This window comes from Thunnus thynnus, chromosome 12 (assembly GCF_963924715.1).
Source record: "Thunnus thynnus chromosome 12, fThuThy2.1, whole genome shotgun sequence".
Classification (NCBI taxonomy): Eukaryota; Metazoa; Chordata; class Actinopteri; order Scombriformes; family Scombridae; genus Thunnus; species Thunnus thynnus.
Window position 1 is genome coordinate 8,896,424 of NC_089528.1, and position 18,134 is coordinate 8,914,557.

Here is an 18,134-nt window from a genome sequence, read left to right on the forward strand (position 1 = left end):
TGACCACAACACGCAATACTGAACATATCCCTACAGTAACCACCATGTTATAGGCTTTGTATATAGCAATGTTACATACATGTAACGCATACAGTATATCACACTAGTTGTTCATTAACTAAATTTTTGCAGTTTCCACACAAGATGGAAACCTGCTTTTTATGCAGGTGCATGTTTAGCTCATACGTACCAACCAGGATGACCAGGCGGTGTCTGTCCTTGGGGTCTTTGCAGTAGGGGATGACCTCTATGTAGGTAGGTGGACAAATTGAGCCGTGAACCCCTGAGCTCCACCTCCTGGATCGAGCTGCCTCTCTGGCCGTACTGCTCTTCCTGCCCAGTCGGAAACTCCTTCGTAAACCAGCTGGGACAGAGAGAGAGGGGGCCTTAGACTTTGTGAGTGTATCTGTGTGTGTGTGTGTGTGTGAACTGTAAGTGGTTGTGTATTACTAAGTAGTATACCAACCTACTCGACAGGTGAAAACTGAAAAACTAGTAGGAGGATATCCTTTGTATAATAGTCCTTACATCTGCATAAAGGTTCATCAATTGCCTATTTATGCATCCAGCTAACATGGAACAAAATTAGCATTCATTTGGAGTTGTGGTTCTGGCAACCTGGCAGATGTAAGTCTAACATTCAATCTCCTTTTAGCTCCGTTTTTGGCCTCCATCCACTCCTAAATATCTGGCTCTTAAGAGACTAAATGCTCCAACATGTTCATCACCTAGTTGCTAACTTTGTCTGCATCATGTTTGCTGCTGGACAAGTAGCGTACAGTGGGTTTTCACGAAAAAATGCTGGGTGCTGTTTCTGGAAATGAGGTTGTGAGTAAGTTGTGGGCCATAAAACCAAAACATTGAGCCGAAAGACACTAAAATGTTAGGTAGTGCTGAGGGGAACTGAGAGCCATAATTCTGTGTTGGTTTGTCATTATTTGCAACCCCTTTCACATTACACAAGGTCATTTGATCCATTGTTAATATAAAAAAATGATTAGTGCATTAGTGTTTAAGAACACCTCTTCATGTTGTTCTTTTTATTCAAGCCAAGCTGGACAAGCTGGATGCAAGCATACTAAAATCTGGGCAAAGTTCTCCATCGTGAAAGTTTATTTAGCCTATTTTATGTCATTTAGTTTTATTTTGACCACAATTTTGAGATAGTTCACGTGCCTTTACACACAATAAGTTTAATTAGTATGTAAGGCTTGATTTATTCAATACTTAATTTATTTTTTTGCTTTACTTCGATTGTTCACCATCCATTTTTACATTGCTCCCCTTGGTGCACCACTAGGACACCACTTAATTAAAAGTGAAAAGAACTGTTACACTGTTAAAACGCTACAGAGATAACCTGATAACAACAAGGGCTGTGACAGGAGGGAGAGCTACAGTAGATACAAAACTAGCAGTAGCAGTTTAAGAAACCACTGCCACCCAAAATCTGGTGTCAAGCACCATCCTGATTCAACACTTTGAACTACACAAATCACAGTCAAGAGATGACAGCTCTCGGATCAAGCACCCCAGAATAGTCTGTCACGCATGGCTTGTAGGCCGTCTGACAGCCAGCGTCTGACAGCCAGCGTCTGCCATGCGACTGTGGTTAGGCCTGGCTTGGCAGGCTCGTTCTCTTTCATGATGTTAACTGCTGCTAAGTGATGATGCCAGGCTTTCTTTGACATCAGCTGTAATTTCACTTTGTAAGCATATCTGTCCATTTCCTCTCCGGGCTTCACTCTGAGCGACATGGCACTGTGAGCAGAGATTTCAAACTTTTTGTTTACAAGAAACTTATACTGATGATTTCACTTAGAAATGAGCGATACTGTATAAAACCAAAGTTATACAGCAAAAGAGAAGTCATATTTCCTACAGTGAAATAACGTTCAGGGGAAAACATCTCATAATTATCAGTCTTCAGTAATTCTGAAATTCTCATGTGTTACTGAAAATGCTCTTAGTCTTAAAACCTTAGAACATTTTTGGAAAGGCTACAAGATATTTCTGATTTACCGGACAGAGTAAGAGTGACAGGAGAGATAAGAGCTGCGAGGAGACTGAAGACATGCAACACATGTTGTGAGCTGGGCCTGAACCCTTCATATCAAGATTATATGATATGAGTCACAATTGCAGTGCAAAATAGTGGACATAAACAGTATGAAGCACTGTAGTCCTCCATAGATACACTGATTCATTTTGGGAAATACGCTTATCTGCTTCCTTGCTAAATATATACCCTGCATTCTAAGCTAAATATACCTTAGCTAAATATAGCTTAGCATGAGGGGTGGAAACATGGACATTTAGCCCGGCTCTGTCTAAAGGTAACAATATTCGCCTGCCAGCACCTCACAAGCTCACTAATGATCACATTAGGCTGTATCTTGTTTGTTTTATTTTGGCAAGGAGCCAGGCAACCAGCTGAGACTTGAGGAAATTAGTGGTCCTAACCAAGAAATAGTCTGGCACATAACCCAGTAAATTGTCATTTTTACACCTCAGTTTTTAGATGGATTTAACAGATGGGATATAATGTGTTAATTAGCTTTAGAGGTGCTGGAATGCATCTTTATTTTATGCTGAGCTAAGCTAACTGGCTGCGGTATCAGCTACATATTTACTGTACAGACATGGAGTGGTATCAATAAAACTGTTGCTTTAGCTGGTACTGAATAATTCGTTTATAGAAAGAATTAGACAGCAATATTGATTTCACTCTGATAAAACTGGTAAATATGAAGTCACAACCAGGAGACGGTTAGCTTAGCTTAGCATAAGCTGTGGGAAACACCTAGCCTGATTCTATCCAAGGGTAAAAACAACTTGTCATTTTAACACTTAACATTTTGTTTGGATTAAACTAACAACATATAATGTGTTAATATGCATGTTTTTGAGGTGCTGTCATGGCAGATTTTTTATCCTTGACAGAGGCAGACTAACTGTTTTTCCCTACTCCCAGTCTTTATGCTAAACTAAGGTAAATATTTCCTGGCTGTAGCTTCATATTTACCAGACAGATATAAGAGTGGTATCAACTTTCTTGTCTAACTCTCGGAAAGAAAGCTAATAACATATTTCCCAAAATGACAAACTATTCAAGTTCAAACTTTTTCCCCTCTTCACCATGTCTTTATTTGTAATACTCTACTATTCCCTTCTCCTTCACTCACTCTCTTCTCTGATTACTTTGCATCCAGTCATTCAGTTGTTCAGCATCAATAAGGGTTTACATGCCAGACAAAGAGGAAACACAGTTGAGTTTGTGAGTTTGAACCATGTCCTCAGGTGCAACTTGGCCTGAGATAAGATGAAATTCACATTATTAAATGCACATGACTATTAAAACTGATATAATGCAACATCTGTAATTACCTTGTCTTTGTACAGACGTAAGGGCCTTTTTACAATCAGCCATAAGTGCACGCCCCCATATGAACATCCTGCACTGCTCATATGCACACACGAAAACACACACAAGCACATCATATCCAATCCATGAGATCAAGACAAATGGGATAAATGGGACGACTAAAACCACATTTGCTGTTCTCGTCCTTTCCCCTAAATCTCTAAACCACAAAACTACTTCATCATATGAACTGGTTTGTAAATAGGTTCCCCGGTTTTTCTTGCTGTTTTTCACCATCTATTTTTATTGCTAGTAACAGTTCTTGCCGAGTTGTATTGTCTTGTATCATACTGGTCCCTTTTCCAGTATCAGCGGGATTTGAGTGGAACAAGTCAAACATCTCACCAATGTGGATCCCTGTTATAGCTCCGTAGTCTACGTCCTCAGTGACTGGAAAAACAGGAAGAGAGACGAGGAAAGAGTGAGGAAATCGTGGACACAAACCACAAGGGGATGACATGTGTGTTACTCTGAAATTTCAGCCTCAAAGTATTAGCATATGTTCAAACCCAAATGTCTTCATATTTTACTTAGAAATTATATCCACAATTTAGAGATATTAATAACTACCTTAAAAATGGTTGCTAGTGAAAAATTAAAGCACAGTTCAGTTACTGGATACCTTAAACCTGCTCGGTTAGAACATGGCTTCATTTAACAGAATTTCTCTCCATTTTGGAAAAACGGAGCGGTGAGCATTACATGACTGTTATCTTTGGATAGTACAACTCTTTAAATCTTTAAAAACCTCAAACCAAAACCTATAATATACACATGTATTATATCTGGTCAATTATGCTGAGGGTAAGTTTTCAAAAGTGAATTCAAACTGACAGTACCTTCCCCCTCATCTGTGGTGCATGTGGAGAAAACAACAGCGGTGAGTACAACAGGAGGACAAAAGAGAGGGATTCACCCGTAACCCTGAACTTAACCATGACCTTCAGACGTGACCTCTGACCTGTAAGCTTAGCAATGAAGGAGCTCTAATATGTTTATTGGAAAGTGTTAAAAGCTTTTTATTCTTTTCAGGTGCGGTGATTTAATGGAAAAACGTTGGCTTATCACCTGTTGGTGGTTTGACTCGCCGAGGCTTGAACAGGGCTTTAGGTCGCTGCAGTGCAACTCTCCTGTAGGAAATTAAATAAATTAATGACCATATTTTTTTTTTGTTCAAATGAGTGTAAAAAGCATAAAAAGATCACCTCTCATGGAGCTGTTGAGATGGGATGAGCCCTGCCCGGGTTTTACTGTCCCCGAGGTGACAGGCCTGCCACCAGGCGTCATCCTCCTTGCTGACAATCTGGAGGATGTCACCCCTTTTAAAGGGTACCGCTGCATCCTTGCACGGTACAGTGGGATCCTCACTCGGATCGTAGTCAAAAAGAGTCCGTACAAACAGCTGGGAAAGGAAATGGTTGATTTTTTTTCTTTTTTAGCCGTCAAAAAGACAAACTGGTGGTGACAGAGAAAAATAGACATTATGAGATCCCAGTCCTGCCAATATTAGCATTCATCCTTCTCTTTTCCTACTGCAGCTTTGTGAGGATCTTCTGTATCCTGGCAATGGACATAACATCTTTGTCTGGTGCTTTTTCACATATGTTGGTGTCATTTTTGAGAAATGACCATGATCACAGAAAATAATTTGTCTTAATCCATTGCAAATGCTCCCTTCTCTAACAGTTTCCAGCTTGGACATCAACTCCATTCATATGTGGTGGTGGTGGTCTGAACAGAGAGGATTGTGGAACAATAAGGTTTCATCGTTAATGTTAAATACAACTCACTAAACTACTGTGATGTGTGGGAAATTATAAATCAACTGTTCAAATGATTCTTAAAAAAGCTTTAAACTAATGAGGTTGTTGAGTGTCTTATCCTTGACTGTCTGATTTGAATTTACTTCTTGACAACCACAGTGCTGTAGTGACAGTGCTGTGGCAAAAACACAAAGTATAACCAAACACACAAGATACCACAGATTTCATCTCTTTTTACTGAAACCAGGTGGGCAGCTTTTCCAATACAGCCAGACTGCATATTAGCGTAAAAGACACACTGCACAGGAATAAGTGTGGGTAATATTTACTGTACCTTCTTCTTATTAGATGGCATGTCTTCCTTGGAGGAGGCAGGGATGATTTTGAACGTAATTTCACCCTGAGAATGAGCCTGCACAATAAAAGTGACATTAAAGGAATAGGTTAACATTTTGGAATAATGTTTATTCACTTTTGTGTGAAGAGTTAGATGAAAAGATCAACATTCTCATGTTTGCATGCTAAATATCAGCCATTCTCAACCAATGGGCCGCAGCCCACAGGTGGGCCTCAGAGAGCCATCTAGTGGGCCACAGAGGCAGTGGTACTGCAAAATGGTTAAAATGATTATTATTGGCAATTTACAAAGTTTACAAAGTTTTTATATCTAAATGTACTCAAGAATTCACATAAATAAAAATCAGTAAATTAAAATGCATAATTTCAATAACCACTTACGTTTTAATATCACTGCACCAATCACGACACATCATTAGGTAGAAACAAAAGCGTTTTGCCACTGTTAGCTCGCTAGCTTTCTCTGTGGATCCTGCTTCATAAGACATGGCTCTATCCACTGTGTTGGAAAATGAACTGATGGAACTATCAGCAGACAGCAGCCTGAAGCTTCAGCTCACACAAGTTGACCATGCTTCATTCTGGATGCTGGCTGCCAGTCAATATCCCTCTCTGTCAAAATGGGCAATCAAATTTCTCTTGCCTTTCACCACCACCTATTTATGTAAGTCAGGGGTTTCCATTGTGACTGTCACAAAATCAAAGGCAAGGAACAAACTGAAAGCAACTTGGAATGCTACTCTGCGTGTCAGCCTCGCACCCATCCCACCATGACTTGATCTCATTATTTCCCAGAAGCAAGCCCAAGTGTCTCACTGAGGGTACGCAGAATATTTATTTTGGTCATTACAGCTGAGAGTGGCATAACACATATTTACAGCCCAGTTTTTTTTGTCATGTTATGTTTTTTTTTCCATTTATTAGGGAAGGTGGTCCTTGGAAAATGTGTAACAATCAGAAGTGGGCCTTAAGTTAGAAAACCCCTGCTAAATGTGAAGTTACACCCAGGAGATGTTAGCCTAGCATAGCAGTTAGACTGGAAACAGGGGGAAACAGCTAGTCTGGTTCTGACCAAAGGTTAAAAATACACCTATCAGCACCTATAAAGCTCACTAATCAACATGTTATATCTTGTATGTTTCATGTGTAAAAAAAAAAAAACCTAAGTGTAAAAAAATACTTTCTTGGCATATTTTTTTAGCTAGGTGCTGCCGCTTTTTCCAGTCTTTATAGAATACAACTTTATATCATCATAACATCATGAGCTAAGCTAACCATCTCCTGGATATAGACAAGGCTGGATATTCTGCAAAAAGTATTGTCTGAGTAGCCTTATTTCTCTGTGCCACAGACCTCCATTGTTGTCCATAAACTACACACCAATGCACTGGGTGACATGTTCCTTCTTTTCCATGAAGACTGTAGTATATTTTGAATCAGTCCAACACACACTGTCCTACTATCGTAAACTCTCACTAGTGTACCAAATGCAGATTCATCCTTGGCAGGAAATAGTCCCTGACAAATGTACTATTTACTCCTGTTTCAGTAACATTTACTAAAAACTACAGTGCCCAACTGTTTTAGGAAATTACTGGGCATTAAAAAAACTATATAGTGACCTATTCTTAAAGATATATGTCTTCAGTCAGAACAAACAGACTTAGGCCTTAAAGCCAGGGAAGTTGTAAAATAATGAGAGAGAGAAACACATTGTTGGTTTGGGTGTTTTCACAGGGTTTGTTGACAAAAACAAAAATGTATGATATTTCCAGCTTTCTGGAAAAAGATGTGAGAAGGAAACAGAGACAACAAATGAGGAGAAATTAAATCAAACAATATGACAGCAGAGGTGAGACTAACCAGAAGAGGAAGGATTTCTTTTGGCTTCCTGTGCTCCAGCGAGACTCCATTCACCTCTTTCAGCTCATCTCCTTCATGAATCAGGCCTTCAAAGTGTTACATACATGAAAATATGTATCACATGCATTTCTCTTGAACATGTACATTTATTATGTACCATCATAATGTTACCACAGTATGGGACAGGAAAGTGTAGATTTGACACAACTGTAATAGCAGAGAGTTTGTCAGCTCACCACTCTTGTCGGCTGCACCTCCTCTCATGATCCTTGCCACAATAATAGCCCCCGTGGATTTATCCCTCTTTATTGTTGCCCCCTTGAGGACGGTGAATAGTGAATGAATGAGTGATGGACAAACAGATGAGCAGAATCCACAATGGCAGAGAGGTCAAGCAATGGAGAGTGAAAATAACATGTTGATCTTATTACAGCCCAGACAAGCTTCTTATTCAGAGTCACTTCATTCCAATGAAGGTTATTTGTATCAAGACAAGACCATTTCACCGGCTGCCTTCATGTAATACACAAAGCGCTGGAAAAGGTTATCCAAATCAGCATTACTTTCAACAGATGGTATTGATGTGGAGCAAATCGCAATGGAAAGAGCATCTTATGTAGTTGACTACAATCAGCTCATGCTCGGGTGTAACCCTGTTGTCTGGAAAACTGGAACATGCTGGTTCGATCAAAGAGACCATGTCAGAGAAAGGTCAGTTCCCTTCCAATCTAGTTTTGGGATCAATACAAACGTATGTTCTCTATTATTGGTTCTAAGCACATTCCCTTTAGAAGCTCTACCACTAACACACAAGCATACACGCTGCAAAAAAAGTCCATCATTATATAAAATATTTTCATATTTGTCCTTAAAATCATAGGTTTCTTACAAAAGATTAAACTCCCAGTTGGTTGTGATTATTATCTCTGCCACTGGGGCTATGTTTTTGGGTTAGGGTTAGGGTTTGTTTGTCTTTTAGTTAGTAGAATATAAAAAATATCAACAATCTGTCAACAGGTTTCAATAACATTTGGTGGAAAGAAAGGCCATAGGCTAAAAAACAAATGCTTAGCTTTTGATGTGGATCCAGGAATTTTTTAAAGGAATTTTTAACTTTGCAATTGAGGGCACTTTTTTATTATTTCTGCTATTTTCTAATGAACTACTGGACCTACTTGAGTGGAAAAAAAAATCTGGCACATTTGCCCCATAGCTGTCCATCACTATATGTATTTCATGGAGCTCCTGATCCAGATGCAAATCAAAAATTTCAGATTTTTTTTATTATTAAAGTAACAAATTTAGAGGATTTTGGAGCCTTGGCGAAGGGATGTGCTCTCTTAAGTTTCATTAGTTTTCAGTCCAGTTCCACTTGATCCAGGAAGTTTCCAGAAACAAGTGACAATGGCTTGGAACAAGGTAAATTAGCTATGATTAAAGACCGGCCTTGACACAAGTTGATTTACATCAGAAACAGCAAAGAAATGATCTCAATCCATTTCAAAGCTCAAAATTGCTTTAAAGCACTCCAATAAAATACATTTCTTTGCTGTGCATATAAATATACACTTGTGTAGAGATGCACACACACACAGACACACACATAACAATGCTGAAACTATGCTGTGCGTCACAGCAGATATATGGCAACAAAGATGTGGAAGAATTGACTCTGTAAATTCCTGGTTAAAGAAAGCAAACAGCAGTCCAGAGGCAGAGATGATCCAGGCTGCTGTAGGAACCTTTTCTTATGTTTCCTGTCATTCCAAAGGCTTTCGTTCTGCTACACCTTGGCATACATGGCTTTAGCAGTCTCACCATTTGACAACATGACATAAATTCAGTTGCCAGAGAAAAAAATCAGCTTTGAGTCTCTGGGGTATATTTATTTCTCTGAACTGCCTGTGTATATCAGATATTGTTGCCGGACACAGTTACCCTGTTACATGGTTGTCTTAACTTAAATACTTGTATTTGTGTATGTTTTGTGTGCATTACAAGGCTAGGTAACAGGCTGACATGTAGGCTGCTAAAGTAAAGTTGTACTTGTTTCAGAGCCATTTTAAGGATTCTCATGGGTAGTGAAAAATACATTTCTGTGTTTATTTTCAGGGCAAACAAGACTATTTCTGGGTCATCATATGTGACAGACATTTGTTGACAATGGAAAGCATTCAAGATATTAACATTTGTGTTTGCAGTCTTGAGGTGTTTTTAAGAAGATGTAATCATGAACCTCCTTTCTTGCTGAGAATTAGATGAGCAGATTGATACCACTCTTTGATGAGAGCAGTATCGATCTTCTCATCTAACTCTTGGCAAGAAATAAGCGTATTTTCCAAAATGTCGAACCATTCCTTTAAGCCAAAAAGGAGATAAATCTAATTTCTAATTTTTCCCTAACTTTACCTTTGAAACATGAAGACATATTTACTGACCAGGGGCTCTTTGGTTTTGACCAGACTGACAATCTTGACCGAGTCCTCATCCTCCTCCAGCACACCATCAGGTATTGGTGGCAGAGTAGGCTCAAAGTCTCTCCGAGCTACGGCATCGTGGACAGACAGGAGACTCTGTAAAAGAAACAGAAATACAGTAAAGATGCTGGTCTGAATTCAGGTATTACATTTTGAATTTAACAATGCTGTGAAAAGTTGTAGCTCTGGGGCCATTATCCTCATTTATTAACTCACATTGTAAAAAAAAAAGGCATTGGCTAAGGCAGTATTCTCCACATAAAATGAAAATTGTCATCTTGGCTGTCAAATTTGACACAAATGCCAGTATAATCACTGCAAAAAATCTGTTTTATTTATATATGGCATCCATTCTAGATTGGGGTGTGCTGTAGAGCCAGTGCCACCGCAGTTTTACCAACACAGGTTTAGACCATTTGGTTAGGTTAGAGATGGTTACATGTAATTATGAGGTTAGAAACTGTGGTAGGTACTGATACAAAAATGCAATCCCTGTTGACTAATTAAAGGTGATTGGGTAGTGAATGAGACTCTACAAAAATTCCAACAAGTCTGGCTGGTCTGCCTGCACCCACTACAGCAAATGAAGCCAAATACAGCACTTTCTTTTTGGTTGCAGACCTGCACTTTCGCCCATGCCAACATGCCAAATTTGATTTAGTTCGGAATGTACTGCCAGTCTGTGGGCCACCTGAAAGCAACCCCCCACATCACTAACAGTGTCTCTGCCTGCAGTCCACTGGCTCTGCTCAAACATCACGTCTTAGAAAAAAACGCTCCTTTTCCAGAGAAGGACTGTGAATTGATCTACGACTCACTATCAATGCCCAGACAGTTCATTTAAGTTCATTTTCTGTTAACTTTGGCAGTGTGAAAAACCCCAGGTTTGTTTGCAGAAAAACAATATTCTGGATAAAGCGTAATCTCTTTGTGAGCATGTGCAAAATACAATTCCAAAAAAAGGACTTTACTGTAACAAGAAAGAATGAGAAGACGGGGAAACATCTGCTCACCAACTTAATTTTAACAATCAGCCAATCCATCTGTCAGTTAGTCTACATGTTATCCCCACGTCCTTCAACAGTTGCACTGCTTAGAAACTGCCAACGCGTGAGCAATGTGTCTGGCCGCTTTCAGAGACAGGTTTTCAAAAAACAAACATTCATTTACAGAATATTAAACCCAGTGTCTCTCATAAGTATGTGTGAGCTCCTGCGCTTGAGCCAAGAACAAACAGGTCATTAAGACTGTTAAAACAAACCTGTTAGTTCTCGGCTGGCTTCAGCTCCTCATTAAGAAAAGCCACAATTTCTGCAGCTCACTGGAAAACCATACACTGTGGGTGCGTGTGTGTGTGTGTCTGAAATATGACTGTCAACAGATCTAAAATAAGGAAACATGCATGTGAGTAGTCCGGGTCTCTACATGAGTGAACACTAATAAACATAACTTGGGAGTTGATTAGCTTCAATGCCAGTGTGGTTAATGGATGTCAGCACCTCTCAGTGGGGGGAATGATGAGGTGAAAACAATTTAAATAACATTTACAGTTGGATTAATTTGTCAGTTTTCTGTGACCCATATAAGAGGCAATTGTAGGAAACAAAATGCTATAAGCCTTTTGATGTGTGTGTAAGCTCCTGTGTTCAGTTGACTGAACAGGATCTGAATAGCTCAGATGAAGCATGACTGAATGGAAACAAGGCTCCAAGATTACAGTTTTAGTGTTAGATATGTCAAGAAAAATAACCTAATGTGTAATTACATGTTCAGTTATTACATTTGCTTTCAAAAATGGGTTTCTTTCATTGTTAATGATCCTTTTAGATTGGAGCGCTGGAGTAGAAGGAAGCAAAACAACATCTTCCGACTGGATTACATTCTTGCCTCACAAATGGTCCATGTGAATATCAATTACAGGATATGCTTCATTGATAGAAAACTGAACTCGTGCACAGTCCAGGGCTCGTTTATGTACGCGTGTGTATGCGCTTGTTAATGTTACAGAGATGAGTCACTTAAAGGAATAGTTCAATATTTTGAGTAATTTCCTTATTTACTTTCTTGCCGAGAGTTAAATGAGAATATTAATATCACTCTTATATTTGTCTAGCTAAGCCAGGAGACAGCTAGCCTGACTCTGTCCAAAGGTAACAAAATTTGCTGAACAGCACCTCTAAAGTGCACTAAATAACATGTTATATTTCATTAAATATAAATCTACTGTACAGACAGGAAACAGCTAGCTAGTCAAGCTTAAAAAACTAAAAATAGAGGGAAACAGCTAGCATGGCTTGTCCAAAAACAAGAAAGATGCAACTAATCATATATAACTAATTACTTAATTAGACTTAGAGGTGCTGGTAAACAGATTTTTTTAACCTTTAGATAGAATCAGGCTAGCTACTTCCCCCTATTTTTAGACTTTATGCTAAGCTAAGCTAACAGTCTCCTGGCTTCAGCTTCATATGTAACAGACAGAAATGATAGTGGTATCAATCTTCTCATCTAACTCTCTGCAAGAAAGCAAACAAGCATATTTCCTAAAATGTTGAATGATTCCTTTAATAGTAGCGTATTCCTTTGGTAAAAAGGATGTGATTTGATAGGATGAAACACTTGGCTGGGGAAGTTTTAGGTCAACACACATGTGTAAGTCTAGAGGAACACATCACCATGGAAGAAAATACTCTTCACCTTAAAGTGGGGTTTGGAAAAGAGGGCAACCAGTTCTTTGACTTCATCTCTCCAGCCATGGTATATCAAGTCTTCGGCCAACTGGAAACAGAGAAAAAGAGAGGCAGGATATATTTTTTATAATTAGAGGTATACGTTTATATCATGGCTTGAGGGAGGTTTGTTTTGGTCGATACTGTGCAAAACCCGGAGAGACAGAGAAACAAGTAGGGAGACGAAAAGAATTAGTGCAATTCAGTTTTATTCGGACGGCAGCGACACATCATCAGTACTGTCATTATTTCTTATGGCATACACTTTCATATGGCCCCATTCACCTCATTGGGACATTGCTTCCCTCTGCTTGATGTTAACTATTTATCTGTGTTTCTGTTTTGGTTTTGCGTCTTTAGCCACTGTCGGAAAAAAAAAAATGCTCCTGAATGTTCAAGGCTACATGACAGCTGTGGTGACAGCTAAAACAGAGCAGCCTTGACCGTCAGCAGCAAGTGGAGGGGCGGCAACTGACTGTGTGCAGTCGCTGTCTTGTCAAGCATATTACTATAATGACTTCTACTGCTTCAAGATGTCGAAGCACACTCCAGAGACACAATGCATGAAGGTCATTAGTTTCCACTGTGAGCAAACAGAAGCCTCTCTGAGGGGAAACAGACCCATGGTTTGGCCCTTTCAGTAGGTCCTGATGATTTAAGCCAGGCGGAGAGTGGCTGTCGAACCGAATCTGAGGCAAAGGGAGTGAAAAGAGGAGTGTGGGGGAGAGGATAGGGGTAGATAGTCAGTATGGAAACATGGCAGGCAATACAGTGCGTAGAGTATAGGGAGAAGATAAAGGAAAGCAAATGGAGAGAAAGCGGAAAGGATACACAAGGAGAGGAAGGACAGTGATAATGGAAGGGGTGTGTGGTTTGGGGATGGAGGGAGGAGAAGATGGAAGCATATAGTAAGGGAAAAGGGTAAAAAGAACATCCTTGTTTTTCCTCCTTTGTACAGGAACAAGAGGAAAAATCAGGAAATAAAGGTGGGAGATGATCAAAATGGTGCAAAGGAGGGAGTGGGAAATAAAGAAATGATTGGTTGGTAACAGGAATGAAGAGGACTGGTATATGAAATATGATGCACATCTGAAGAGAATAGAGACCGGTCGTGTCGTTTTGGGTCATAGCCGTAGTGGGAGTGCTCTCTGTCACTTCATCTTGACTCTGAAATTAATTGTACTCCTCCAACCTGAAACATTAGACTACACACAAAATGATTTTAGCAGCCTCTTGCTCTGCACTGTCCTCACTGACCTAACTCCTGGCACACAAACACAAAACGATATATGCTTCAAAACGCATCTTTTCCAGTGATAATATCCGAGATGACAGAGTTTTGAGATAACATTTCATAATTCAGCACACATAAGAAAAATGTACGTTCCACTCGTGCCTCTGTGTGACAGGAAAGTCATCCGTATGACGGAGGAAACAATTTGAACGATGAGAAATCTTCCCTGTTCCCTCCGCTGTCAAACTGTCATCCTCTGGGCAGCGTGTCTATCTGCAAAAGATGTTTGGAGGGAGTCACTTACATCTGAGGCCAGACTCGCCGCATGCTCTTGGACGGGGTTGGGGCTTCGCTTCTCAAAACGCTTCAGCCGCTCGTGTATCTGTCAAGTCAGTAAAAGTATCACACTAAAGGTTTTCTTTGCAGTAAAAAGGCATGTACTGTCACTTCTACTGTTACTACTAATCAGGATACTACCACTTCTTATACTTATAGTGATACTATGACTCTCTTAAATGATACCACTTAATCATTTTATTTCTTGTGTGCATTAGTCTCAAATTGTTTCACTGTTTACAGTTGTACTTTTTGTCTTATTATCAGCTAATAATATCACTATAAGGAAAATTTTACGACTTATAGAAAGATCTGTTATGTAGAACACAACCTGTAAAATGATCAAAATAAATAAATGGTAACACTTATTGTATCAAATCACTAAGTGATACTGCTTTCACTGTGTGTGACCTGCTTCTTTGTTTTTAACAGAGGTGTAATGTAACTAAGTACTTTTACTCTCGTTCTGTACTGTAAAATTTTGAGCTACTTGTACTTTGAGTATTTTCATTTTCTGCTACTTCAAACTTCTACTTAACTCATTTCTGAAGCAAAAAATTATACTATTTACTTTTTTTTTTTTTAGGTTGTTGGCAGTGGGAAGTAGTAGTTACGTAGTAGTAGTGGTGGTACTACACAGATTAATATTTTACACTATATCATAACTATATCATCATCTTATAAAGCATTGTATATTGTAGATAAATTTAAGGTGAATATATATATATATGTCAGTAAAATATTAAAAATTTGTTCTTGAACAGCTGCAACACTGAAGTGCCACATATATATCAATGCATTAGTAATAACAACCAATTATTGAAATATACAGTATAATAGTGTCATACTGCCTGTATAATACTAAATAGCATAGTGTTGTACTTTTACTTTTGAAAGCTTAAGTACATTTTTGCTGACAATACTGCTGTACTTTCACTTAAGTAGCAATTCAAATTAAGGATTTTTTGTTATAATGTGGTATTTTTACACTATGTTGCTACTATTTTTACTTGAGTAAAGGATCGGAATACTTAAAGTAAAGTATACAAGCACGAAACACCGCAGCACAAACATGTCTTCACCTTAAAGAGCAGGTGAAGCTTCTTCTCCATCAACATACTGTGGAGGAACCTGTAGTCCTCCTCTCTGTCTGAATGAGACTCTGTTCCAGACATCACTGATGATAACAGTCTGCACACGCCTGTATGAGGAGGAGGGCAGGACCCACACATGCACACACGCACACACACACGAACACCACATCAATGAGCAGTCCTGCACCTGTTATTAATTTACAGAGTGTGTTTGAAAGTTATGAGGTGAGGTCAAGAACCAAAAGAGAAAGGTCAGAGGTTAAATGGAAGGTGTGATTTAGAAAAAAAAACCTCCCATAAGACCTCCTTACAAGACTCACTGTTACTGTGCTTATTGCTTTATGTTGAAGTAATGCATGTATTTTATACATTAAGACGGCCCAGGAAAAGGGAGGTGATTTCCTATGATGCACACCTACATCCTGCTACCCTTTAGACTCTTTAGACTTACCTCTGTGTTCTGTTCGGCTCAGCATCCTTCTCACTCTGAGAAAAGAAAAACAAATAATGACACTCCAATACAGTTAGTTATTTGCTTTATTATTTACTTTGAGATTTTCTCCTTATTTTCCAGTAAAGCGAGAGATGAGCGCGTGAGCTAGAGGAATAGAAATTATTAGAGACAGGAAAGAAATGTATTTGTTTTGCTCATTGTACTGTATGTTTAAGTAGCCTCTTCTGAGATATTACTGCCCCCTAATGCTGGTATGAAATATTTCAACATCAATGCACTGTACTGTTCCACTATCCATAAAGCCATATAAATGATGTTTTGTATGTTATTCACTATTAATGGTTCTTCCTTCTTATCACATGAATTAATTATTTTTGCTTTATACAGATTTCATTGATTTATATTCCTAACAATGATCCCATATAAAACTACCAAAAGTTGAAACATAACACATGACACTGGGTAATAACTGGCTATATTGTGAACTGCTCGAAATTGATTTTATTTGCTTTCACGGATGTAAAATTCTATTAAACAAAGATTCTCAGTTTGTAAATTTCAATGACGATCAGTTTTTAAAATATGCACTAGTTTGATGACAGAATTTACAGTAGGATTGTAAACCTGTTTAGCCCAGTATCCAGACTAGACAATATCCAGGCTTTAGTTTTAACTGTTTTAATGCTCCAAGGCCTGAATATAATGAAATACCAGGGATGGTAATGAACAGGTACTGGCTATTAAACTTAATCTTGGGTAGTAATGTTTAGGTAGTGGAAATAACAACTCAGCAAAACAATCCAAAATCACACTCACCACAGACTGTCCATGTCATTAGGCCCAGATGATGCAGGCCATATCCCTTCACTAACCATAGAGGAGCATGAGCTGCAGTCTGAACATCTACTTGTAGCGAGAGCTTGCCTGGTGTTCAACTGGCCAGACTGTAAAGGGACTGTCTCTTAGTCAGTCAATATGTGTCAGGTCTGACCTAAATCAAGCCAGCAGGCAATCAATACAACAATCACAGGGCCCTAGATATAATGTTGGTCTATACTAGTTCACTTTCCACATATGACTGCACGTCAGACAAACATTCACGCCTATTTAATGGAATCAGAGGTCAGCAGTTGCATCATGTTGGTTCCCTGCTCCAAAATCTGCCTGCTTTCTTTTACCTCTTGAGTTTTAAGGGGATAAAATCAAGATATTTGTTGAGGGCAGTCCACCATCCTCAGATATTATGTTATGCCTGTCTGCAGAAGTTGATTGAGAAATTCCATTTAGGGGTCAAAGTATAAAAATTATTACTACGGGCTGTGGAGTAAATGCAAGACTCATCTGTTACTCGTCTATTGCTGACCAAAGGATCAGAATGTCTAATCATGTCTCATTCTTTGCACACACCAAATAAAGCCCCAGGAGAAAAAGACAGTATTAAACATAGAGCACGGTGCTCTTTGCCACTTATGTGTATACGAAGAGATCAGACCAGACTAGATCGTGGGTGTGTCCCAGAAAATGGCCAGCCAACGAGATACGGACTCGGAGGAGGAGTCCACAGCACTAGCTAGCTTAGTTTTCAGCTGCGTCACGTGATCCACAAACAGCTAATAACGGAAATGTAGCCACGGCCTTCAAAATAAAAGGCCTGAATTCAAGTACTGCGTATGAAACAGGAACTGAGAAGCAGATGTTGCATGTAGATGTCCTGGGTGCAGTTAAATTCTGGAAACCAGATTGTCACCAAAGGAATAAAATGATAACATGCTGATAACTTGTTGTATAACATTACAGCTGATGCAGAGCGATGCTGCCAACAAACTCCTCCATGGAGGCCTGCAGAGAGGAAGTTATTTTAAAAGACTGAATAGTTTCTGCACTCCCATGTCCTGTGACTGCTGCATAGTGCAATATAGTGTTATATCTTGACTATGTTTTGTGTGTCTTGGATTTTATTTAACATACATATGACAACAAAAATGTCCAGAGGTTATTGCACAGTGCCACAGTGAGTTAACTGTTCATAAGTTTGACGACGAGGGAAGAAACTGTTCCTGTGTCTGGTGGTTAATTATTCTTTCTTTGTGGAAAAACCATATCAGACACACATTATTGTTCCATGCACAGTGTTTTTGTTTGTCTTAATGCCTGTGTGGAAGGGATCTTTAACCTTAATCCCACCGACTAGGGCATAAGACAGACCCCGGAGGTATACTTTTTGTTATATCTCACTGGTGCTTTATTCTATCATTCCAATTTTTCATTCCTAATGATTTCACATCATTGTTTTCTGTTTCTGTTTTAATTAGTGCTTTTAAAAATACCAATGTATTGGGGTCCTGGGGGACCCCAGTCAAAAGCAGCCAATTCTGACTATGCAGTTTTAAAGGACCAGTGTGT

The 18,134-nt window shown here is 39.1% G+C and overlaps 1 protein-coding gene across 2 annotated transcripts in view; it reads right to left on the reverse strand.

Annotated features, from left to right (window-relative positions):
- LOC137193805 (MAGUK p55 subfamily member 7-like) overlaps positions 1–18,134 on the reverse strand; it is a 34,754-nt gene that overhangs the window by 16,022 nt on the left and 598 nt on the right. Inside the window, exons 1-13 of one of the 2 annotated variants that reach the window (XM_067605185.1) lie at positions 16,548–17,582; positions 15,729–15,763; positions 15,266–15,384; positions 14,152–14,229; positions 12,582–12,662; positions 9,846–9,980; positions 7,644–7,725; positions 7,408–7,493; positions 5,522–5,599; positions 4,630–4,826; positions 4,493–4,554; positions 3,770–3,814; positions 191–364 (exon numbers count right to left, since the gene is read on the reverse strand). In XM_067605185.1, the coding sequence (XP_067461286.1) occupies positions 191–364; positions 3,770–3,814; positions 4,493–4,554; positions 4,630–4,826; positions 5,522–5,599; positions 7,408–7,493; positions 7,644–7,725; positions 9,846–9,980; positions 12,582–12,662; positions 14,152–14,229; positions 15,266–15,384; positions 15,729–15,753 (1,162 nt within the window). In that variant the 5' untranslated portion in view covers positions 15,754–15,763; positions 16,548–17,582. Of the gene's footprint in view, positions 1–190; positions 365–3,769; positions 3,815–4,492; positions 4,555–4,629; positions 4,827–5,521; positions 5,600–7,407; positions 7,494–7,643; positions 7,726–9,845; positions 9,981–12,581; positions 12,663–14,151; positions 14,230–15,265; positions 15,385–15,728; positions 15,764–16,547; positions 17,583–18,134 lie in introns of those variants that run through there. The other variant, XM_067605184.1, reaches the window with a different exon arrangement.